This window comes from Lipophrys pholis, assembly GCF_963383615.2.
Source record: "Lipophrys pholis genome assembly, chromosome: 7".
In the NCBI taxonomy this organism is placed as follows: Eukaryota; Metazoa; Chordata; class Actinopteri; order Blenniiformes; family Blenniidae; genus Lipophrys; species Lipophrys pholis.
The window spans coordinates 22,361,964-22,388,733 of record NC_137638.1 but is presented as its reverse complement, the minus strand read 5'-3'; the positions used below and the strand labels follow the sequence as shown (position 1 = coordinate 22,388,733).

At 40.4% G+C, this 26,770-nt stretch overlaps 2 protein-coding genes across 2 annotated transcripts in view; both read right to left on the bottom strand.

Annotated features, from left to right (window-relative positions):
- Window positions 1-16,498, bottom strand: part of bin3 (bridging integrator 3) — a 30,198-nt gene extending 13,700 nt beyond the window's left edge. The window contains exons 1-5 of the mRNA XM_080467011.1: window positions 16,335-16,498; window positions 8,613-8,661; window positions 7,261-7,301; window positions 3,597-3,658; window positions 1,801-1,937 (exon numbers count right to left, since the gene is read on the bottom strand). Of these exons, the coding sequence (XP_080323137.1) occupies window positions 1,801-1,937; window positions 3,597-3,658; window positions 7,261-7,301; window positions 8,613-8,661; window positions 16,335-16,342 (297 nt within the window). The 5' untranslated portion in view covers window positions 16,343-16,498. The remainder of the gene's footprint in view (window positions 1-1,800; window positions 1,938-3,596; window positions 3,659-7,260; window positions 7,302-8,612; window positions 8,662-16,334) is intronic.
- A 3,854-nt stretch (window positions 16,499-20,352) lies between these two features.
- Window positions 20,353-25,668, bottom strand: egr3 (early growth response 3). The gene is made up of 2 exons (XM_080468415.1): window positions 25,155-25,668; window positions 20,353-22,585 (listed from the first exon to the last, which is right to left on the bottom strand). The coding sequence occupies exons 1-2, from the start codon at window positions 25,306-25,308 to the stop codon at window positions 21,507-21,509; spliced, it is 1,233 nt and encodes a 410-aa protein (XP_080324541.1). The 5' UTR covers window positions 25,309-25,668; the 3' UTR covers window positions 20,353-21,506.
- Between the last annotated feature and the right edge of the window lie 1,102 nt (window positions 25,669-26,770).

Below are 26,770 nucleotides of genomic sequence, written 5' to 3'. Positions count from 1 at the left end.
AAATCATTCTGGTTCACAACAAAATATGAAAAGAAAGGGGAATATTTTTAAGGCAACAAATGCGAAAAAGCCTAGAACACCTACTAGCAGGGCAACGAGTCAAGAAAACACAGATGAAACAGAGTCAATCGGTATATGACTTAGTGTGTTCTCTCCTGTATTTTTCCTCTTTAAATGTCTACCCTTCACAGTGCAGTGCCTTGGGGATGCACACATGCCGTGCCACTATGATTCACATTATAACTACCTGTGGCGATGATTCTAATCAAAACCTAAAGTGCACCCAGCAAATAAACTGAAGAGGCCTAACAGCCAAAGAAGAGATCTTCACAAAGTACAGCGGTGGAAGAATACTGCTTACAGCTCTGGAAGGAAATGTCTACCTGGCTCTGGCTGGCCCTCAGGACAAAAACATACAAGAATCACAGACACTAACATTAAAAGAAAATGCTTTCCAAATGAACCAATCCTGCAGTTGTCTAAACACAAACTAACTTTTACAAAATTCAATGAGAACATGACTGGAGTGATAGATTATACGTTGGCAACACTAGTTGTTTGTCAGACTGGTAAATGTAATATGTTGGTAATTTCCCAGAGTATGCTGTAATCCATTTCCACAACCGAAATACAAACAATGCCATATGAAAAGTGTTGAGAATTTTTCTGCGTTTCATGAGCTGAATACATTTGTTCATCTTTATGAAAGAGACAACTAAATTTGTGCTGTGTCCCAGATTGCTGCAACCCCCAGCTCTGAATCCACACGTGAGTCTTAAGCTTTCAATTAGTGGCTCCTTGTAGTCTAATCAATTTTTCACCTTATTCTTAAGCGTGTTACACAGCCAGCGATCTTCAAAAGGACCCTTTTTTTTTGTTATTTCAGGTGACAAATGTGACAAAAATAATGCTCCAATATTTCTATAATATGTGCGGCTCAGCATCTTTTGCTGCAGGTAACTAATGATGAGTTCATGATCCCTGCTCCCTCCGGCTCCCTATAACTGAACCGTGGCTCAGTTGATAGAGCAGGTTGTCTTTCGACACCAAAGTTCGTGGTTCAATCGCCCATCTTGTCCTGTCCGTGTGTCGAAGTGTCCTGGAGTCAATCGATAAGACTCCGCAATGTGCTCTCAATTGAGGTTGAGCACCTTGGACAGCAGCGGTTGCCATTTGTGCGTGAGTGAATAGATGAATGAACCCAACAGTGTGAACTACTTTGAAGTCTATTCATATATGTTTAGTGGTTCCAGTCATTTTACCTGGTAGGAGAGGGCATAAAAGGCTGCAGAAACAGATTACAATTTCCTAGGAGTAATTGGGGTAAAACGACAAAAATGAACTGAAGACAAATGTTGTTGTTTTTTTCAGTGGGCGACAAAAGCATTACAAAATACAAAAGGTTACTCTTCTAAATTTTGAGGCAAGACATATTTTCCCGTTGAAAAGAGGCATTTTCTTTGGAGGAGTTATTTTAGACAACAGTGAGTCACAAATGCATCAATTTTCACAGCTGATAACCAGTAGCTTGAGCTTATAGAGGATGATACCACAGATGCTTTTCCAAAACAGCAGAAGGAAAGACATACGGGTAGTTTTTAGTTGATGGGCACCACAATATTGACAAATAAGAAAACACGCATTCTCAACAGAACCTCTCCTAGTTCACTACTTTAAATCTCTGTGGAAATACATTTAACCAAATACAAATATTATATCAAAGACAAGTGCCAGCAATATAAAAGTAGAGAAAAATGATGACGGAATGAGAAAGTAAAACCTGAGTGAGTTTGGTCTGACCTTTTCCTGGTTGAAGGCGTCCATCCTTCTCATGGCTGTATCTAAAGCAGTCATGGACTCCAGGAAGGCTTGGTCCTGCTCACACAGAGGATTACTCAGCAGGTCTGCAGAAATCTTCACTGCCGCTTTGGACATGGCTGGCAGCCACACATACACGCACACACAGAAAGAGACACACATTCATAAAGCAGAAAATATTGCTAAAAGACAGCAAAATAACTTAGTGGGGAAAAAAAAAAACATAAGCTTTCCAGCCATGCTAATTTCTATGGTGGATATCTACATCTCCACATTTAATCTAATTTCATGCCAGATTTGGGCATTATTGCTGAACTGTGTGGGCAATTTGGGGGGATTAAGCCGGGGCTTTAATCGTTTAATCAATGTATGTGTTTCTATGTGCCCATGTATTGAAAAGTGAGCCTTTGGGAAAGAGCATAAGTTGAATGGCAAAGTCCTGCCCCCATTGTACAAATCTGTGGGGGTGGTGGAGCTGCCTGCCGTATTGAATATTCACCAGTGTACCAAGGATCGTTGCCATGTTTCTACACTGACAGTACCAATTACTGTTAATATGCACTCATGCCACTTTGTTTAGACACAGAGCGCATATCAGATTATGGTTTCACTGTCAAAATAAATGAGCTGCACTGAGGAGACGTGAACTGACAAGTGGAGCGGCATCGAAAATGGGTTTTATAGAAATCTGGAGCAGTCATCAGTCTTTTCACACTCCCTTGGGATTCTCTCAAGACCAATTTTCAGCCAATCAATTATCACGGTGTGGCATTTCTACATCTCTTGCCATTCGAGCTTCAAGTAACAAATTGCTCGAAATGACCTTGTCGTCGACGATGCAGAGACGCGTGTGTTACAGGGCTATGAAAATATAAAAGCGAGCTTCGGGAAATAAGTAAAACTATTGTAATCACCTGCTAGTGAGACACGAACAGTTTATGCACCGGTAAATCAGAGCAAGCCCTACTATTTTATCCGCTCTCTCACACCGAGTCTGCTTGAACTGACCAGAGCCCTTAAAAGATTATTATCGCCCCTCACCAGATGATTGTCAGACAGCTCAACAGAGCTCTGTGTAACGCCGCATTTGACTTGATAAATAATGGCCGATATGGAGCAGTGTAATAAATGCAGCGCTGACATGCGGAGTCGGTCTGGTTCTTTTGTTTGCTGGCGGTTGTTGGGAGATGGGACCTGTGCAACAGATGGAATCCATTAACGATAATGAGCCCCTGACAGTTATGACACTTTGATGATGCAGACATCCATATTCCAGAGCACAAAGGAGAGGAAATGAAGAAGCCTCGCATTGCTCCATCCCTCCCCACTCCTCCACCCCCACAACCAACTACTTACCACAGGCCATGTCTACAGTTACTTCCCAAATATATATATATTTACCAAAAAAATAAAAAAATAAAACCAACAAATAAGCAAATACACACAGAATAAACAAAGCTTCTGAAGCAGACAAATAAATAGCTGCAGAGGTGGTACACAAATCGAGTCCTAACTCAATCATGCACAAAGAGAAAAACAACACACCAGTCGCTAGTATTGCCTCCAAAAGTATGAAAAAGAAGATTAAGACGAGGGCTTGTATTCTATCGTTTCATATGTGGATTCATTTGAGGAGCTCGTGCACCACAAACAAACTAAGACAACCAAATATCTCTCGAGCCCTGAAAAACCTGCCAAGCAACATCAAGTATGTTGGTGAACAAGTGGAGATCAATAGCATGACAGGCGGGAACACACAAGTTGGTGGAAGAACACACCTAAATCAGCCTCAGTGCTCTTCTTCATGTCTTTGTGAAGTTTTTTCGTCTGATCCTCCAGCCTGTGGGACAAGCAGAAAGATGATCGTCAGCCAGCTTTTCGTCTCGTGCGACAATATAGGAAACCCCTGACAAGCAGATTAATTGATGACAATTTATACTTCTAACAAAATGTATTTTATTTATCATGAACACACTAACATGGACAAGGACAACACAGGCATAGATAAAGGAAAACACAAAACCCCAAAGAAGGAAATGAAGTCAATAAAAAAAAAAAATGTTTCAAAGAAGAAATTACACATTTCATTGATTCCACATAAAATCTGTTAGCTAATTAACAATACGGGGAATCCTTCTTGTTCCTGTCAACTGCATTTCCGCTCAAAAGCATTAATGTCTTCAATCATTCCACTGCACATATTCCATTGATGGGTGTTAAAAATGGCAATTACTAGACTACGGAGGCTGAAAACACATGCCATTCATTATATCAATTAAAGCAAACAAGGGGTTTAGAATCTCCCGTGAGACCTCCATCGTATCATTTCTGCTGGTTTGATGAAAAATGCAGTGTGTTGGGGGGGGGGGGGGGGGGGGTTCACTCCATTATTCCTTTCCAGGGACTATATTTATATGATATGAAGTAATGACAATACCATGGGATTTCTGATGTTGCCACAAGCCATAGGTTGTAAGGATAAAGTAGACAAGGCTGATTTAAAAAATGGAAGTCAGGTCAGGGTTTGACTCTTCCTTTACTTTACTGTTCGGTAGCTGGGGAGCAAACACCCAGTGGGTTACTGCAGCAAAACTGTTCAATCTAAGAGCCTGAAAATGACCAAATTACCAATAATTATTTTTATTTGTTTACTCGTGAGGCTTTAATTCGTCCACAGTGAGTTGAGCTGCATTTCATTAAACAAAGCGTTGCTGCTGTAGCAGTAAAGGAAAATGTGGTGCTCTAACAATACAACAGGTTGTGCTATTAGAAAAATCCCTCCTGAAGCATCATCACCAAAAAGCAGGTGGGGCTCCAAAACAGTGAAACCTTACAATATGATTTAATGTCAGATTTCACTCATATGGTAAAAGCTTTGATTTTTGATTGTCATTCATAATGAATGTATTCATTTATTCGTGTATCTCTAAAAAATAAAATAAAAAAACAACATAAATTCTTGTTTGTTTGCCCAACAAAGGGTTTGTAAACTCTGAAGATGTGGGGGTCTAAAGCTAACAGATTCATGTTTTTAATCATAACTTGTCCTCTACATGTCTTTGTTTGTCTTGACGTTTTTTGGGGGGGATTTTATACAGAATCGCCACAGACCAGATGGAGGTTGTTCCAAAAATGTCATTTGCAGTAAATGATGTAACTTTATCCCTTACTGTTCACACCAAAGGGAAAAAAAAAAACAACAACATTCTGTCAGAACAATCTCCACAGTAACTTCTTGTGTCCCTCTCACCAATTAGATGCAACTGGGTCTCACAAGCCGTATCGGCCGTCTTCTTAAGTAATGACAATACACGGCTACATTTACGATTTTTAGAAACCGGCGTTTCTAATTGCAGCGAGCACTACTAATGCTGTGCTGAATTGTATCAGCCACACTTCAGGCATGACTCTGTCACAATCTAATAATTAAAGCTATAGTTTTGTTTTTTTCATTTTCGTAATATATATATTTTGTCCAGTGAAAAAAATGAAAACAAAAGATGTGCAGAGTTCCAGACATTGATGAGAACATGTGAAGCACATTTAAAGGGCTTGACTGAAGAGACACCGTTTCCATGCAGCCATTTTGCTACAAATCCTTTTTGAGGTGTACCTGCGACGAGAAGATTGCGTCTGACGTCGTTACAAACGTCTGGAGAAACTGTCAAATTGCCGCGTTTTATAAGCGCTTCCTATGTGAACGCAGAAACGAGAGGCAGCTGAGAAATTCTACCACAGAACAAGACTTTGTAATGCAATTTGGAATCCCAGTACATAAAGTAAAATAAACAAAATCTAAGATGGGGTGTAGCTTGGCCGACACAGTTAACAGTTGAGAGTGACGAAAGGAGAAAAATATGAGACGAGGAAAATAACAGCATCGTGGCAAAACCCTGCCAGTCATAGAGATTGGGTTGCAGGATAGTGGGTGAAAAGCGTCTCACTATATAAACAAACTAACACGCTCTGAGACCAATGCCTGTACACTCAAAATGTGTTCTTGTAGTGCTTGTTTGTGCATGTGAAACTCATGTTCCAGACACTACCTCCCACTTAAAAATGTGTTGCACAATACTGTTGCATCTCCCCTTCTCTGTCAGCACTGACAGCGAGAGAGCCGTTCTGGAAGAGTGCCAGGTGAGCCTGGAGTCTCTTTCCAAAAGGTGCTAATAGAGCGACCTATTGGAACAGCTGCTGCTCCATGCACCAGTGCCCTAATGCCCCGTGCAGCCACAACCGTCACGTGACATCGCGTGGTGAAAAGCGGAAAGATGCTCATGTGTCTTTAAGATTCACAAGCAACACCCCGAGCGTGCCATGAGATAACGAAGAGGCATTTTATGGAAGTTGTTCAATGGCTTCATTTTTGGAAAATTCTTTCCCACAGCCATTCACACACAAAACAAGTCAGCCACTTTAGTCCCACGGAAGTTAATCCTCGCATATCATTACGGCTTTTAATTCAACCGAGCTTACAAAACGTATTCATACATACACAAAAAATCTCTAGTCTTTAAAAATAAAGATTAAATTCTAAAACATACTTTGTATAACTGAAAACATTAATAAAATATTTTGTTGTGAATACAATACTGTTGACAAAGATATCCAGAGCAAGAACGTGGCCTTTTTAGTTTCTTTATTGAATTGCATCAAAAAGATTCAAATCAAACTTTGGTTCATTAGTTGAGGTAAATAACTAACAGCTAGTTACCAGCATTTATAATCTTTAAATATTGCCATCAGTATTAGGGTTTAACTGAATGCACTGGACTACACCTGTCAAAAGTATTGCAAAACACACAGTATGACAGACGGATGCTTACCAACACCGTCAAGTCCCAAGTTGAATTGCATTCAAATACTTTTGTCTGAGCAGACAGAATGCAAAAAGATAAAGCGGTGGGCCTTGTCTATCAAGTGTACTGTATTTAGGTCACAGATCCACCGAGATGTCTTGATATGGCTCTCTAGGGTGGGGAACCTAAATGTCTCTACATGCCTGCTGCGCTGACTCATCTATAAGGTCTATTGGCACCACACCTTCTTGATAAAGGGCCCTCCTACTCAACAAAACCTGAGAGGAAAATGGTGCTCCCACTCATTTTGCTGGGCCCTCAGGGAGTTTCTTTAACCTCGGCCTCACAGTGAGCCGGGGCCCAGATGTACTGAGATTTTAGGTCTTCAGTTTTTAAGTGATGTGGATCCCAATCTCCTTTGTTTTGCAAAAATAAGGAAGCACCATCTATTGCATATTACAGATCTGCAATCAAACATTTTACAATAAGTCTCCAGCTTACATAAGCTTATGAAATATGACATTCCTGAATGCATGTTCAATAGAAGGCCCGTTTTTAGAAAAGTACCCAATACTGTTTTAAATAAGGGTGTGTGTGTGTGTGTGTGTGTGTGTGTGTGTTACATACAGAAACTTTAACTTACTTCTGAAGCTTGTCATATTCTCTCTCAAAGTCTCTTTCAACCTTAAAAAAAAGGGGGGGGGTGATACATTTTACATATATTGCTATTTCAATATCATCTCAAGAATAAGTTAAAATATAAAAACTGTAAAAGACATATTTATATATTTCAAACAAAAGATACAACATGTCCCAGCAACAATGTTAACTGCACTCCTATTGAATGCTGTTGATATTGCTTGTTCTTTAACGCCTCACTGCCTCTAGTACTTGTACGTTTAATTCAAAAACTACACAAACTTTTTCACAATGTTCTCCATGGGACTCAATCACTGGACAGCGAATGCAGCATGTCAAATACGAGACTACAACATTTTAAAACATGTGTCAGCAGTTGACACAAAACTTCAGAGTTTTATACACAACTGCTCCACGGCCAAACCTGAGAGTAACACTCAAGTGACCTTGATTAGGAAACTAAAGTTTCTGTTGACGTTTTTTCTTATTCTTACTCACGCATACTTTCAGCCGTTGATTTTAGAATGTTGTAATCACTTTGCACATTATACCTCCTGATATCAGCTTGAGGAGTTGTAAAGCAGGGTTTGCTGACATTAAATGACCCATTAAAAAACACACATCGTCATAGGCATGAGAGAACTTGTCTTTCTCCGTCCCTAAAACATGTCAAGCAAGTTACAGGGGTATCAGAAGTTCCTGTCTTGTGGTTCTGTGGGCTCCTGGTTTACACACAGAGGCCAAAACAGTGAAGGAGGCAGCTGACACTTTGTCACCAGCAGGTCTGCGAGCTGGGCTGTCTGAAACCCACTCCATGGTTTTTTTGCTTAGAATGGCGCAGGAAGTTAGAAACCCAGTTTGACTGAGACGGCAGGGCCACAGGCCCATTACAGTGGAAGTGGTTTTTTTTTCCAGCGAGGAGAACACCCACTCACTGTCACTTCAAGGTAACCACCTCTGCCCCCTGAACGGTTTAGACAAATTGAAGTCCAATAAGTCTCATAGCTGTGGCACACCGATGACAGTATTTAGACTACCATTCGCATTTTATATGCCATTTATGAAGCTTAACAGCTACAGCTTAGCTTTAACAAAGCACTTTTTTTTTTTTTTTTTATAGTGTCTTTACCCATTAAGAACTGCAGGGGCATTTTGCAAACTTTTTTTTTCGAGCTAAATGGGACATACACATTAATAGATGATATTTCATTCTACTCATGTTCAACGATTAAATGCATTGTGACTCACTCAATATATCTGGAAATAAATTCAACACGGCTGCATTCTAGTCTGAAGGGAGACACACACCAAATCTTTTTGAGGGAGCAGCTTTGGGGTTTTTCCCCAGTAACTTACCGTTTTAGAGACAATCTGTTTTTTTGGTTGTCCAATCTTGAAAGGCATCCTGAAACACAAACAAAAAGCACTGAGAGGTGACAAGACTTCAGCAACCAGAAGAGTGAGCAGTGAAAATGGGATACTATTAAATGCACCGATTGCCATCAGTTGCATGATGGCTGACTCGAGGTCAGCACAGGTCTCAGGGTGGGCAAGTGACCCCTTGGATCACTGACAGACAATTTAAGGCTATTAATCCCTGGTCCTCTCAAGTATGCAGTCAGTGCCATGTACATTAACTTCATGTCATCACTGATCACATCTGGCTCCAGCTGCAAACGGATATCACAGAACAGAAGTGCTTGTCCCCGCATCTGTGTGTGGTTTTGCAGCCTGACCCCGGCTGGCAATCAAACACAGATGCCATATTGTGCATCAGGGAAGTAGGCAGCTTTTTTTTCCTCCAAAATATCAGGCAGATACCGTCATATAATGGGACTGAAAAAGGCCCAGCCAGGCGCAAACAAACATGTTGACACCAAAAAAAAAAAGTGTCATGAGATCTGCAATACTTGTATGTAATTTTTAGGATGAAGTACAACTTTTCTTTACTCATGAAAGAAAACACACAGATATCCCCACTGTAGTTTTTTTTTGGTGAAAGAAAAAGGAAACATGTTTCTTCTTAGTTAAAACACAATCTTTTATCCCAATTTCAAAACCTTGCCTCCACCCTAATAAATTGCTGCTGAGCTTCAGGGTGCCTTGGGAAGCCATGAGACAAAACACTGCCGTAGCGATGTGATTGGCTCTGGGCCGCCATTGATGTGGCACTAATGGCCTGAAATCTAAGCTATGTGATGGACAGTTGCTGCTGACAGGCAGGGTGAGGCAGCAGCTGCGTCAAAGAAAGGTGTGTAGACTAATGAGATGGAAAAGAGAGGGTGTGATGTAGGGCTTCGTTGTGCAACCAGGGAAAGCTAGTGATGTGTGGAGAAGATCCTTTTGATGACAGCTCAATCACAAACTCCAACACGGTCGTATAAGAACCAGACTAATCGAGATAGAAGAATAAGATAGATATATATTTAAAAAAACAACAAAACAAACAAACAGGCTACGCAAATGGCTCACTTATAAAGACTTCAGTTGATTCACCGGTTATGTGGTGTATTTCAGGCTATATCAGCTCTCTGGTCTTCAATGAGCCCACTTTAGTCGATTTGAAGCCAAACTGATCGCAAATGTCGAAAAACATTTTTGCTGCTTTGGCTGAGGAGAGAAGTTTCACCCACTAGGTCATCATCTGGGTGAGCCAAGATGGAAAATAACCACAGAAATTAGTCAGCTTCATCGAGGTGACTCACCGCTCTCAAGTACCTGACAGATAAACGATAACGTCACGTAGCGTGCATCACGCACGCCTGCCGCTGATTTTGCAACTGTATGGAATTCCTTTCCCAAAATACAACCGCTGCATAATTCAACTGTATTCTTCTAATGTAAAATTAGGCTGGAAGTCAAACAGTGCTCTCCAAAACACACAACAACAAGCGGCAGCAGCCTCCCACGGAAACAATATCATTTTGCATGATCAGTTTTCACCAGAATATTTAAGACAAAACAACCATTTGCGAATCATTTGAGCCCAGTCAGATGGGTAACAGGCATATCAGCAACAGTTTCTGACATGTTGCCCAGAAGCGAGTTTCCAGTGTTGAGTACATATCCCATTAACCCGTTCTGTCAGTGTGGCTGGGCACCTACTTGTCTTGACGACTGTTCCACTTGCTGGTGCAATATTTTCATGTTTGGCACATGTCATTAAGATTTGTGAGACGTTTACCCACGCCATTTGCCAGTGCTTGAACGATGAATCCGCAATTCAGGCAGAAACTACGACTACAGAAGTGACTCACACTGTATGCACTAATAGGTTTGAAACAAGCAGTTGCTATGCACTTTATACTGGTGTGAAAAGTGAAAATCAGATGAAGACACGGATTAATGGTTGTGAACGTTTCTGCTCGGTGTGTAGTCTGTAGTGTGTCTGGGTAAAAAGGTTTTTTCCTTAAAACGTTTTGACATTCTAACTGTATAACAAGGTGTAATCCAAGGTAAAGGGACTGATATGAAGCTCAGTTTTCTAACAATATTTTACAATGTTTGGAAGCAGCGTGGATGTCTGCTACCATTTGGTGGGTGTGTCGGAAAACAAATAAATCCCAAAATGCATGCAGCACAAAACAAATGGAAGACTTAAGTATAAACACTACAACTGTGCTTTAACCGCCATCATTGCAGCATGAAGCATATATTTTTAAAAATGTGTCGTCAATGGTCTCCCTTTTCTAAATTTTGGCAGGGCCAGGTCGAAAGCTTTTCGTCTAGATGACATCAAGAGTCTGTGTCCAAGTCTAACTATATTAGGGTAGATTTTCCCTTTAATGTACCAGAGGATCTATTTGCCTGGAAAGAAACTGAGGGGGAAGGCGTAATATTATGGATCAAGAGTATATGTACTCCTATAAAGAGCCAAAGGAAAGTGGTCACTCTCTTCAGCTGCTCATGAGAACTGGCAAACACACAGAGTGAAGTGTGCTTCGGGGGGGGAGAGGGAAAACTGTCAGCAAGAAGGGAGGGAATGAAAACGAAGGATGGATCTTGATCTTGTCCTGTGAACTCTAAACACAGCCAAAAGAAAGGTGAGGAATAATTGTGCAATACGCACACCAAAACTTTGAAAGTCAAACTTAAGCTTGTGACAACAGACAAAGCCAGATGCAAACCGATTGCTCCTCCTCCATTTTGGCACAGAGGCGAACTGAAAGATTGATGTTAGCAGTGTGCAATGGTAAATCAACTTCACTAATATACCACATCGCATGGTTTCAGCAGTCCAAACGCACTGTCTTCCTTAATCCATTTAAGAATGTTCAAGTTTTGACACAAAATTAAAAAGCATGAAGGTGTCCCCTTAAAAGTCCATTTGGACTAAAACATACAATTTAAACTAAGAGTACTATGATCTCATGTCTTTTAAGGGTGGGAATTTTAGAAAGAGAAAGCTGACCAATCATTTCCCGTTGTTGGTGAGATTGGGTCGTTGCAGATGTTCAGCCTGAGCTGTGTGAGAGGCGGCACTTTTTACACATTTGCTGCAAGCTGGTCTTCTCACATTTAAAGAGCTATCTGATCTTTGCTGTAATCGGATACACGTCACCACCATCAAGAAAGCACGTAGGCAAGAACAAAGACGCGACAGTCCTCAGTATCCAGGACACATTATGCACCGGCTGGAAGAACCAGTGGCTTTTCACTGAAACTGCAAATGTGTACACCAAGAGAGAGACAGTGCATCACTCGACCTCAGATATTCCACAGAGCACAGAGGGGCAGTTGAAGATGTTGGGAAGTGGGATTGTTCCGATGATGACCCGAAAGTCAAATCTCTCACGTCATCTAACCAAGTGTGCGAGCCGTGCTGGAATGCATCAGTCAGCAGAGCCCATAAAGGACTCTTTTCACTGGTCAAACACCCCACTCTTGACCTTGTGTTTGGCGGTGCGTGCTGGTAGAAACGTCTCTTGCCAGCCATTGAATGAGTGACTGAACTGAGTGACGCCATCTTCCTCACGGCTCTGGTGACACTAAGAGCGTGTAGCGTCGATGAAAGCAAGTTAATATACATGCACGTCACAGATGTGTTGGAAAAGTTTCTCCTCGTTTCCCCTTCAGCTGGGTGTATGACCTGCGAGGAACACGTTGTGAAGTATATCAAAAGCTTGTGATAAATGAAACATAAAATACAAATGGATGATAAAACATTATAATGCCTGTAAACTGAATTGCAGGATAAAAGTCAAAATATATAAAAAAAAATTTATACGAATCAACAACCATTCCCTTGCACAACACTTCATTACATACACACCAATATCTGCTATCGACTGCCTGATTTATCAGAAAATCAGTAATTGTAAAGCGAATGTCAAGACTGATCGTCCATGTAAAATCTGTGAGGAATCTTTTAACCTGTGATGTGATTATTGTGGTTGACTGTTTGCCCAGGTTCATGGTGGAAATTGTAGTGTTTATAATCCTTTTTGTGTGGGAATTGACAAAAATGGCCGAAAAAGTTGGTCAATTTGCGTTATTATACTGATTACTTATAATATTTTTTTTCAGTCTCTGACCCAAACCCTTGGCAACACTGATGGCATATGGATATAATTGTTCATTCCTAATAGAATAGATAAAGGTGTGAAATTTACCTTACACGATTTTAATATTCTGACAAAAAGGGCATTGACTAAAATGTGTCAGGCCAATCATTTTGATTCTGTCAGTTATAGAAGTAAGTAAATAGAAGAAGTGATCTCATTTAAAGTGATTGGAATATCATATAGTTTTGGTATGTACAGTATTTATAGGTCTTTGACATAGGGATGAAATGAAAAGACTGCTTCATTAATATACACTGAATAAATATTAGAAAAAAACATCTCTCATCTATGTGCACTTTTAACCAAGACTTTCTCAAACACTTTGAGGAGCAAAGTGAATAACTCCAAAGCTTGTTTCAAGGAGTCGGCATTAACATGTTAATGGCAATGCATTGAAATGCAGCCATAATGCATTTGTATTTGGAGGAGGCACATTAACAGCATAGTTTGTCTCTCGATATCAACCAGGCGCCGTCATTTCTGCCTCAACACCGAGGAAGACCAGGCTTTTCTCCCTCCGAGGCATCCATACCCAGTCAGATGCTCACTTCCCACTGCTAAAGCCATGGAGAAAAAAACAAAAAGACCAACAATGGCTTCTGAAGCCGTTTTCACACTGACTAGTCTACCCGCTAATCACCTAACGCATCTACTACTGTAACTCTCTCCTCTTTGGTCTCGCTCACAAATCCCTGCAGAAGCTTCAAATGGTCTAAAAATCAGCCGCTCGCTCGCATCATCACCAGAACGCCGTCTTTCCGTCACATCACACCAGTGCCACAGCAGCTCCACAGTCAAATGAGTATAAAACTCTTCTGTACATATTCAAAACTATCCACAACTTTCAGCCGGTCTGCTCCCAAACTCTGGAATTTTACTCCGACCAGACATTCGACCCCCCCCCCCCCCCCCCATTTAAAATCCAAACTCATAACTCAGCTGTTCAAGATTTCATACTCAATGTGATTACCTCATCCAGTTTTTATTCTGTGTGTAAGCTTTTATCTACCGTTTTATTGGTTTTAATCCACAACGTGTAGTGTCCTTTCAATATTACCCCCGCTTGATGTGTTTGGTTACTTTGAATGAGTTTGACTTGATTGATTCACGACTATTCTAATCAATGCACGTGATCACAATAGATCCAGAAACAGTTTGACACTAGGCAGTCAATGGCCGTTTCTCAAAAAGCGTAATTGTACTTGCATTCACGCGTACCTGTGAAACGTCATTAGTTGGAAACCAAGTACTGATAGAATTCAAAGTGAAATACTTGGATGTGTACTTGCTCCGCCCACAATATGGAAGACGGGACATGTGTAGACTTGGGGAAACCAAATTACCCCCAATGCATTGGTAAAAAAATGGCAGAAATGCGTTCTCACTTCTTGCAAGTCCATACTTCCGAGATCATACTTGCAAGTACGTACTTGGATACTTGGAACTGAGAAATGGCCAATATGTCAAATCGGGCCAGAAGGGAAAGGCATAGTAAATACAGTCATTTTCAAAATAAAAGCCACAAGTCCAACACACACAGGCACAACAATCTTGGGTAAAATGACCAAGAAGGACAAATATGCCATTAAAAACATACAAACTAAGGTCCCTCCTCTAATTCAAGCTGCTTTGGTGAAGATAACTTTTGAGACATCTTCCTTGTAATATTCTGTATGTAACATAATGCAGACATAGCAGTACAATACTCTTCTCACACCAGTAAACGTACCTAGAGAGCGTGCACAGTGAAGCACATTCTAATTTGGAAATGAAATTCTCCAAACTGTGAAGAATTTTATTCCAATATTTGGCAAACCAAAGACAGTCAGTTCACACCGCACCGTGAGTCCTGACTCAGACCCCCTTTAGTTTACATGACAAAGTTATAAATGAAAAGGTTGTGTTTTTATTTCAGAAAGGTTTTGCATTTCGATGACAACTTTCTGAAAACAATGCCCATTTATACAGAAATCGCAAAAACGCTGAAAACAATGTAGTTTTCATGTTCAGCCACTAGTGGGTGCTGTTGTGTGTTTGTATGCGTTTCATTTAATGAAACCACACACATGCAGAGAACAATATGGTAGTAAACATGAACAATGGCGAGTACACAGATATTCGTATGGACAAACGACCAAGTTGGATTGCTATTACAGGAGAATTTATAAAACTACCAAGTCCAGTGAGTCACGAGATACTGCCGCCATTATTGTTATTGTCCATCGACTTGAGTATCTGCAGGAGAAACTATTTACTATTGCTGTGGTGCTTAGGCGCAGTAGCAGCGTGTCAAAAAAGTATAGCGTGTCTGCATAGAGATAGAGTTGGGGCGTTTTTGAAAACATATATGTTCAACTTCATTTACAGGGAGACGAAGTCGGAGCATTTTCAAAATATTGTGTTTTCCTTTGTTGATACAGAGGCGGACCGAGAGCATTTTCCAACAGTTGTGTTTTTCTTTGTCGACACAGAGACAGAGTCGGAGCGTCTTCAAAATGTTACGTTTTCTTCATTTACTGGGAGACAGTTAGAAGATCCACCTTTGGAGGCCTTTAAATAATAAAATAAAAGGGTTTTCAGGGGCTCCGAGCCATGTTGGTGTGTAAACGGACTCCCAGAATGCAAGCAAGGTTTTCCATTTTCACTTGAAAACATCGATAAAGCGGGTCTCATAGTTTGGGAAACAGTAAGGTTGATCCGATCAGCTATAATCATTAAACAAGATAGATTCAACTGTTTGTAATGTCAACATAGAGCTGGTGTCGAAGAGGGTCCCCCCCCAAAAAAAATTATATATGGGGTCCAGGACCCCAGCAGTGCTCGAGACGGCACTGGTCTCTTAAGGTTGATGGAACTAACATTTGAAGTGACAACAGGAAAGTAATCCAAACAACGTGAAGATGAACTAATCAAATGTTATCCATTGTAAACGTATTAATAATTCCCTTTGTCTATAATAAAGATGCTGTAGTAGCAGTAACATTAGTGTCGAGTCCTTTTAAACGTCTGACCCTGCTGACCTGACACTTCGCTTCTTCGGCGTTTTCAAGTGGTGCGATCAGCCTTAATAAACTGCTTTTGAACAGTATAAAGATGTCAGCTCTCCACATCAGCGGTAGACAGCAGCTACGACATTAGTTGGTGGATTAACAGCTCTCCTGCTACCTGACGAACCTTCGTTCACTGACAGATGGCTAACAGTGTAATCTACAAGTAGCCACCGACACCACTTAAAACATCTTCCGATCGATGTTTTACCAACACACCAGTTTGAAACAAAAAGTACTTTGTCCAACCCGAGCCCAGGAGTATCCCCTGATGAGGCTTTAATGGAGAGAATGGACAGTTAAAGGAGCTACCGCTAACTCCCCGGCACTGTTTACGTAGCTCCGCCAGGAAATAGACGGCGCCCGGGCGCTAAGCCAGGAGCTGCATTCCCATTAAAAATACACGTTGTTGGGAGACGCAACTTGCTCTAGGTACACCAAACGATACATGCAGCTATTTTACGTACCAGCTCATTTTGAGTGAACTTTTATTCCGGGTTTCACTCGTGTAGTTTTTACGGTCTTCGGAGAAACATCCCCCTTGTTAGTAGCAGTGAAGAGCCGAGCTGGAAACAGGAAGTCCGGAGCTGATCCGCAAAGTGTTTCCTCTCGAACACTTCACCTCATACATGCTCTTATTAGAGACAATTTAAATAAGTTCGTTGCATTAATGCTTTTTAAAAAAAAAAAAATTATCTCATAGAGAATCCAAATAAACCAAAAGCAAGTTATATTTTTATTTATTCAAGTACTTACATAGAAATAACAAAACAATTGCATTACAACAAACTGAAGTGCCAAGTAAACAGGGGAGCACATCTCCCCATCACAAGGATATAGTAAAATTCATTTCAATATTCAGCTCATCATAAAAGGACCTTATTATAAGGTAATAGAAACATGAAATAGGCTAAAGACATCCACAACATTTTTTTTTAAACAAGACCCCTTGTTTTCTTGAACAAAAAAGCCAACAGAACAGTTATCCCAGTGTGTGCTTCCAATTGTCTGTCTTGCATTGTTGTCGGGTTTATCCCATTTTACCCAATGTGACTTTTTATTTTCATGCATAATAAAGAAATGAGCGCCACCCCCCCGGCATGTGAGAGTGGCACTTTGGTACATTTCCGTGCACATGCAAAGAGATGAGGATATACTGTAATGAAAGGAAACACAACACAACAGAAAACAGTGAGAATCGACTCCATCTGAACACCAGTGTCACTGTTGAAGACCACAAAATCCCTGAAGCCACCCTTTAGTCCAGAAGATGACATGAGTAGCCTATAATATCTACACATTATTGAAATCTCTTCAAACATGAGTATATTTTTTGTCGTTTTTGTAACTTTTATTTTATTTTTTTAATAATCCCACAATTATTAATTGTTGTGAATGAGCCCAAGCCGTTGGCCTTGCCCAAGGCCGGTTTCACAGAGACTAACTCAAACAGTTACACACAAACATTAGCACAAGGCTGCCTTCAGCTGCAAGCAGACGGAGGTCACATTTATGATTTGTTGCTCCTGTGGAGTTCTCATCATGTATTGTTTTTGATCAGCCAACCCTGCAACCCAGTTTGGCACAAAGATGGCTGCTGACGTTGGCTCATATCCAACATGAAGCAAAGGCCGAGGATGAGGCAAATTCCAATTTCAGAGCTTTCAGCCGCCCACTTTTGGATGATAGAACATAATACTATTTTTTTTTTAAACATAAATATTTAATAACATAAATTATCGTTGGAGAAGCATTATTAGACACTGGTTGTTTCTGAGTTGACTGAACAAGTCATTCATGTATATCTATAGCATTCATACGTTACACATATTATTGTATAGAAGAACATGTTGCAGCCTGTATTGTCGTCGCCGCCAAACTAGGTAAACAGAGTGGGATGGAGGGAAATTATATCAATTTTACAAAATCTGTCCATCCGTTACAAGTAAAATGGCACAAAACAGAAGACACACACACACACACACAAACACACACACACACACACACACACACACACACACACACACACACACACACACACACACACACACACACACACACACACACACACACACACACACGCTGAGACTGATGAAATATTCGGTTCTCAAAGTTATTACACGGCTTCCTTTAGGCTTGGAAATGGTTTGGCGTGGTCTCCACCTTACATCAGTCCTTGACACAACACATACTAAACACACTTTTTTTTTTCTTAGAGGAGAGCATACCTTTTGGTAAAATAAAATCTGAATGAACTAGGTCAGCATGTAATATCAAATCCTTTGAGATAAGCATTAGAAATAAACATTTTTTTTTTTTAATCATCAGAACATGTGGTGTACACGTCACTTTATGCCAACTCCGTAAGGCTGTATGTAACATTATGTTTACATCAGAGGTCTTTACTTATTGCTGGATGTAATATGGCAAATTAAAAAGTGGTGTTTGAAAATGAGGTGTCATTATTAAGCAACCTGCTTCTTATTAGAGGAAATGAAGGTGCTGTAATTTCTTAACTTTTTTGTTGTAGTTTTCCAAACTATGATTAGAAATTCAACAGTGTTTTTCATGTTTTGACAAGCTTCATTACTCAATTTTTATCCTTGCAGTGCAATGATGTAGTTCTATGGTTTAAAAAAGCCCAAAACAACACCTTTTGATTTACAGTTAAATGTTACAGGCTGTCTATACCATCCCAAGAAGTGCAAGAACGTCTGCTCATTTGCCCATTTAGATGAGTTGAGAGAAGACCCTCTGAGGCCAAATTAATTGGAGAATAAGTGGACACTTGCCAGGAAGCTCAGCGGTGAAAATGGTTCGTTACAGGAAAGGAAAAGTATGGCCTTGGAAGCTCATTTCTGCATGCATTGTGTTCTCTGTGGCATAGCTTTTCTAAACCTTTCTCTTGACCTTTGCATTTGTCAGTTCACACTCTCTCAGTCCGAATGCTGCATCTCTTGGCTGGTAAAAAATTTTTTTCCCCCCGGGTGTTAACAATGTTCATTTAAATTATCCACCTCTCATTAGGTACATGCCCCCTAAAAGTCAGAGACAACAGCCAGTAATCAGAGATAGTGGCAAACAATTTGAAAAACAGCAAAAAAAAACAACATGTTTCCCTCAAAGTAGGAGCTGCATTTAATATCTATGGGATAACTTGAGGGAAACTCGAATAAAGATATATGAATTTACTCTTCCGTACTGACATGGTCATCAATATTTCCTTAATCCTTCTTCGATACTAGGTTTTTTGATGTTAGTGTTATAGCTAAAAAGTGGAATACCTAGGTAGCTACAGTCTCATTTAATTGTTATTCTTGTGTTTTCCATTTGTTTTGGTGAAAAATGTATTGTACTTCGTGTTAATGCCATATTAACATCTCAGTCCGGACGTTTTCCATTTGCTCAACAGAGACACACTATAACTATGGGGTGAAAGAAAAAAAAACCAAAACAAAACTTAAAATTCTTTCCAGAAGTAAATCAAATCAGTATTATAGGAATGAGTTCATGTTTTTATCAGTTGTGATTATATTTGTGATATTTTGTCAGGATTATTATGATACATGTCAGACCCAGATCTATTATTACAAATGAATTCATACAAAATGTTTCACTGGATGATTAAAAAAAGGAATACTTTCTTTCAGCACAGAGATAGGTACAGTAAAAGGAGTCATGTGTGGATATTATGTGCATTGCCCTTGAATGTATTTTGTTAATGACACAAGCCAATCATTTAAAAAAAAAAAAAAAATGTAACGAGAACAACCTGATTTTTTTTCTTCTCTTTTTTATACAGTGGGGAAGATGTCTTAATTGAAATACCAGTATTGCTATAATGGAGATACACAATATGTAAAAAAAAAAAAATTATAATAATAATAAAACATCCTGTCATTTATTCAGAGAACACATTAGTGCCTCCTTAAACCAGGTTCCACTTTAAAGCATACAGATGGTGCAAGTGCTATTATTCTTTTTTTTAATGGATGGTAGCACACCTTATCTGGCACTAGTGTAGTGCACCAAAAGTGTTTGCAGTGACCTATGACAACAAAATATCCTGTATTATAACTACATTACTAAAAGCTTTAAGACACATTCTGCACAAGCATTCAGTCAACTGAAAGTTCTTGTCTATGCAGATATTTGTATTTACATAGTGTGCATGAGGGCATGCACATATATGCACAATTTAATACTGAACTATGGTGCATTTGAGTACAAAAGTGAAACTTCTACTGTAGCTACCTGCATACATTGTAAACTGTACAAAAAAAAACACAACACCTTACTTACAGCTCAGTCCTTCTGTATTAGAAAAGATGTAAACATGGATTTGTAAAAATTTATTTTTCTTTTACCATATACTGCTCATCTTTTGATAAGTGAAACCAAATAGTTAAGTCTTTTTACCCTGTGGAGGACAAAAAGGGGAACTCGCTCATCTCAATCCTTATTCATCTTTCATAAATTGCTGGTTTGCAACCCAGTGCTCTTTATTTAAGTAGTTCAGTCTCACTGTGCTTTTAGTTAATTTGATTCACCGGTCGGTGATGTTTGTCATGGTTATATTGCATATAATTGCAAAACTCAAGAAAACTGGACAGCATTGGTAAGCTTTAAAAAAAAAAAAAAATAACAGAAATTATATCTTGTAACACCACATAAAGCCATGATATAAAAAATGCAAACAAAAAAACTAAACAAAATAAACAGTGTCTCACAGTGACTACGAATAAATAAGTATTGGCAAAGGCATTGATTGCTGCAGGCATGTATGTTCTATAAGTACATGTGACAGGGTAAGACATTGGCTTAATATGTGTATCTCAGTCAGTCATTATCTAGATTTAACTAAATTGTGCGGATAAATCTAAATCAGGAATGTGGTGAATGAATCTGAACTCATCCTGCACTCAACATGTGTGCTGAGACACCACTGTCATGTTTGGCAAATGTCAGGCACAATTAATATAACAAGGTTGGCTGCATCACCACAATACATTTGGCACATTCTTTAAAGAAAACAACATTCAAATAAAATAAAAAAATAAACCAAAAAAAAAAAAAACACCACACCTGAACAAAAACAACAGAATGACAGTCAAGTGCCACTAATAAAAGTATCCATGACGACACACAAATATAACCAATTGCACTTTTAAACAGCCTCACAAAATTAATGCATACATCCCAAACAACTCACCCTTTAACTGAGCTCCATTATCGTTTTTGTGTGTTCCGACCCCTTATAATAGATTCTGGCTTCTGTCCAATTTAGAAAATTTCAGGAAAATTTACAAAACTGCATCCACTTTAGAACCTATGGATACACACGGCCTTTAGGACCGAATGTGCCAAAGTGCCCTTTTTTTTTTTTTTTTTTTTTTTTAATGTTGGCACTGCATTACAGTAGCTGAGGCTCTGAGTTGCTTTATGAAGAAAGGCGTAGCAGCCTTTCCTCTCGTACTTAAAATAAAGGCATCCATCTTAAAATAGAAGGAACTGAAATGAGCAGGGGTGTAAAAGAGAGGAAAAAGAGTCACCTATTTATCTCATAGTGGACGTGATCCCTTCTTCCTAAGTCTCTTAATGGTGTGTGTTGAAGGTCCAGTCCAAGTGCGTGCTGACGGTCACGATGCTCCCACTGTCGGCCCCCCACAGGAGCTGGGCGGCGAGCTGTGGCTCCCAGCTGGCCCACTGCTCTTGTCTGCCGGCTTCTTGTCCTTCTGTTTCAGGTGAACCTTCGCGTGTCTCTTTCGCTCGTCACTCCTGGCAAACTTGCGTCCACAGAACTCACAGGAGAAAGGTTTCTCACCTGTGTGTGTGCGAATGTGTGTGGTCAGATGGTCACTCCGGCTGAAGGAGCGCATGCATATTCTGCACTGGAAGGGTTTGTGCCCCGTGTGGATGCGAAGGTGACGTGTGAGCTCGTCTGAGCGGGAGAAGCGTCTGTCACAGTTCTCTGCCGGGCAGGCGTGCGGCCGTTCGTGGACGGGGGTTTTGCTGGGGCGGTTGGGGTACTTCCGTGGTCGAATGGGTTTGAGGGTGAGAGTCTGTGGCGGGGGGTGATGCTGAGGTGGGTGCTGCTGCCCGCCAATGAAACCCGGGTGAATTTGCTGCTTGTCTTTGAATGCTCGGATGGTCTCCAGTGGTGTGATGGGTGGAGGGTTGACTCGAATAGGGTCCATGTTCTGGAAGGGTTTGTGCTCCATCACACCAACCTCACCCTGATGATGGAAAAGGTTGTAGTCGGGAATCATGGAGAAAAGGCTGCCATCCATGGACGCTTTGGATGTGGAGTGATAGTCATTGCCAGGGTAGGCTAGAGATGTGCTGGTGGCGGGGCTGTGGTGGAAGGAGACCTGATCCTGGTACAGGTCACTGCAGGTGGAGTACGCTGGCAGCGGCGGACCATATACCTGCTCCATATCTGACGTCTGTCCGCCCATGTTGGCTGCGGAGGAAGACGTCTGTGTTGTCACTGTGCCGGGTGATGGAGAAACACCCAGGATGCCTGCACTCACGAGGCTGATGATATTATTATCAGAGCACCAGCCAGAGCCACCAATGCCACCTGATGGAGGAGTGTCAAAGGCAAACTTTCCCAGATAGGTGACAGTCTGCCCGCTGCGGTTGGACTGGAAGCTGGATCCATACTGAATCTCTGAGGTTGCTTTCTCATTTCCCATGCCCAGATCCATGATATTATCTAGACAAAAAGCACAAAGAACACAGAACATGAATAAATCATCCACATGATTGCTTAAACATGAACATGAAACATGAAATGCATTCATATAGGGGAAAAAGCTCATGAAAGTATAAATGTGGCAAAAGTTCTTTTTTTTTTTTTTTTTCAAAGTGAACAAAATTCACTTTAGGCTATCTGAACTTTAAATGGAAGTCCTTGCTTTGTCCAAAATTCTGATTATTTTTTGCATATCTCTGTGGTAAACAACGAAAGATTAAAAATCAAAGAAATCCCATACAGTTCATAAAGAATGTGAACGCTGTCAGACCTGTAAGTTAAGTGACTGACTGCTGCTTCTGAGAGAGTGGTGTCTCTCTCTCTCTCCCCTTCTCAGATCCCACAAGCTCTCATAAATCAAGACCTAAACACCCCCTTTGATCCAGTCATTGTGTCCCTCAGGAGGACAGCCAAACTCAATGGCAAGATTTGATTTCTTTACAGCAGGGAGGATTATAAGGCAGACGCCACATCTATCTCGCTCAAGGATTCAAAACACATTTATAACAAAGAACTTCCAGGAGGAAATTTGATGTGTTTGCATTGTCAGTAAAGGATTCTTATTATTTTATTTGTTGGTGTTTTAGACATTACGCCAGACACATTCATGCACACATTTAATGACTGTAAAACTTATCAAATGCAGATGTGCGTAATAGAGATACTTCTCTGTACTGACCGTACTCTTAAGGACAAATATGAGATTTCTTTCTTAAACAGACGCCTCTGTTAATTTGCAGGGAATCATAAATGGGGGAGCCTATATTATCTTTCACAATAATTATAGCCTGCTGGAATTGTGTCAAAATTATAATGAAATTAAACAAAGATTTTGTGCACTTTCTACACACAAGAGTCATAAAATCAATGTCCCATGTGGATTCTTTTATTCTTAGATATGACATTTCAAAAACAAGTCTTGCTGATTAAAAAAAATATATGTTGCTTTAATCTTTTAAATCTCGAGGCTTTTTAAATTATGGGATTATTTTTTTTTAAACAGGATGAAGGGCACATAATAAAGTCATCACTCTTTTCGTGTAGGTCACTTATAGTGAAGAGCAATTCATACACCTGCTCCACCTGTAAAATCATAGAATGGCACTTTCAAAGGGTTTTACAGGTATTTCCAAAATATCATATTGGTAAAGAAAAATACAAGTATAGTTTAACTTATATATTTTCACAAGGTAACACATAATCTGAACATTGACGTACATTATCCTGCAACACCTTCCTCCATAAAAAAAATATTCGTTTTATTAAATTCTAATTTTCAGATGACATGAAATACATTTTATTTCCCTGTTTATAGAGAAATTGAATATTACGCACACGTGCAAGGAGCTTAAATGCAATCATTTCAAACTAACTCAACAAAAATATAGATTATTTCTGGTACTCAGCGTTTGGATGGTTCAAACACACACTTCTTGGACGAAAAATCAGGAAATACGCCGGGTTTGATTTAAGTAACAGGACTGTTTTATTTGTGCGTAAATAAATTTGAAAAAAAACAAAAAAAAACAACTTTAAAATCTAAATGAATCGAGCACAACGTTGTGCAATTTCAAAGTGAATGGTCATTACATGATGGGATGATCCTCTCAGCCGTACAAGGATAGTGATTATAATTTTTTTGTTGTATTTGCGGTAACACTGACCCATCACCTGGGAAGGTGAAGTCTAATGAGCGATTGATTCAATGTTAATCTGCAACAGCGAGACGCACCAAGAAGATCACCTTCATGGCAGGCTCGTAATTAAACACAAATATACGTTAATCTCTTCTAAGCAATAAATCAATCGACATATTCGGCCTCGCAATTTGGTGAATATAAGACGTGTTCACGGGCCTGGCGTTTAAACGTGTTTCATATAACAACCACACACGCCTACTTAAATCTGATATGACATGTCAATAGAGTTGTGAATGAAAGTCCTTGTCGAAAGTAGATGACCCATTTTTTTTTCAGGTGGATATTAGATTGATAAATCTGCGGTTTTTACAGTTTGACCACATGAATAAACATTGTTCTCACAGCCCACGGATTTACTCAGAGCCGCTTGCGTTTTTAGTCGACTTTGCGTAAAACCGCCTTTTTTCCTACTGCCATACTCAGAAACACATTCCTCAAATACGCATAAACCTTTCGTGAATTAAAATGACCACACATTATCCTAATGTAGGCTACAACTTTTTAAGTATTAAGTTTTCGTATAGTTGGCTCTTATGTTGCGTTTAATATTACCGCATTTCGGCAAAAGAATGAAAAAGGAAAACTCATGAAAATTATAAATCTCTGGCAAATCTCCAAGTGAGTCACTTTTATATTACCCGATGTACAAGGGGGTGTGTTACACCTGACCCTAAAACGTATAGTTGATACGGGAATGTGCCTTTTTTTGCGCCGGTGCGCAAACAGGTGCTCCAGCACCAAGACAACTGTTGCCGTCCGCGCAGCGCGCAGCTTCATGAAAACACACATCCTCACATTCACAAAAAAAAAAAAGTAGATCAAATTCTTACCTGTGTTCATTTGCGAATAGTGGTTAATAGATTCCGAACTGGTGAAAATATTCATAGACGTCGGGATGTCTTCTTCTGGATAGAGACTATCAGGGATCGTGTTTATTAAACTGCTCATGGTAAGAGGGATCTTGTCCGCTAGTTTCCCTGTCATAGCAGTTACGTTCAGTCCGACATCTATACAGGACAACGCGCAGGTATCCGAGTAGTTACAAAAAAGAAGAAAAACACACGCCGGGTGTTCTCAAAAGTGGAAAACACAGGTGTGTATCGGGCGTGGAGGAGAGAAAAAAAAAAGGAGAGGAGCAGGGTTGGATCCTGTTGCTGTAGCTATCCAAGTATCCCGCGGAGGATGAGCAGCGCCGGTCGTCTCCCCCCGTGTGATCGCGAGCTATTGTTGTTATTAATCTGATCACTGTGGGAGCTGATGGGCTGCTTGTGGGGGAATTTGAAGTCTGTGAATCAATGGAGGAGGTGGTAGTGTTGGTTGCACAAGAGCGGCTCTACTTGCTCTATTGGAGCTGGATAGGGGACTCCAGTCTGCCAGCGTTAAATAGGGGGCTGGGACATCGGCGTGACGTAGATGACCATATATGGACACGGGCGCCCAGCGGCGCGCTCGCGGCGCGTCAGTCTGTGGAAACTACAGTGGAGGCAAAGCGGCTCCGACGCACAGATAGCTACACAAAGTTTACAAAAATCTGCATGTTACCTCCAGCCTCGTCCTTCTTTGGGATGGAGCGCCTCGCCCGTGTTCCTGTCCTTGTGGAGAAGATAAGAGCGGCCCAGGAGCGCGTTATCTCCATTGTTGTCAGGCCGCACGATGTCTTCTGTGGATTATCAGGCACACGGCGAGCTAGTAATGCATCTGTATGTGAGTTTGAAAGAAGCAGTGTTATGGCTAGGGGGTCTGTTATTCCTACTGAAACCAGATTATGATATGTTGGGACACCGGTTGGTGATATTTCCATTCACACCATCTCATTTTGCACAGTGGAATGAGTGCTCTCATGGTGAGCAGGCTTTGTGCCCCCCTGAAGTGCAGAAGAGGGGGGTCACAACCTGTTCTCTTGCAGCACCGTTGTCACAGAAAAGGCCCGCAACTGAAGGAGGTAATAGTTTGTAAATATTGTAAGCGTTTTGTATATTTGAAAGGCTTGCTTTGACTTGGAGCCCAAGTGACCGCTTAAAGTGGGAACTCCAAATAAGGCAGTGTCCGGCCCCGCCCCTTCAATGTCCGTATTTGGACATGAGAGTTCCGGGTGAAGTAGTAGTGGAAAAGTGATCGGAAGCCACAGACTTTTTTTTTTTTTTTTGAAGATATGACAGTGGACTTGGCGTCATGGCTCACTTTTCACCAGATTGTGAATATATCTATATATACATACACCAGTAGCTCTATGATGCTTCAAAATACGCCGCTATAGTTAGATTTGTTAAACAAAAAATATGACCAAAATAAACTCAAAGACCTGTCGACCCACTTACTGTTTTCAGACTAGCACTATCCACAGAGTTGTCAATGTTTGAACTCATAATTAGTAGCTGTGGAATTTTGAATGAACTTTATCTGTTTTCTGCCTCAGCTGTGACAAAATAAAATGTGCAGGCTCTTG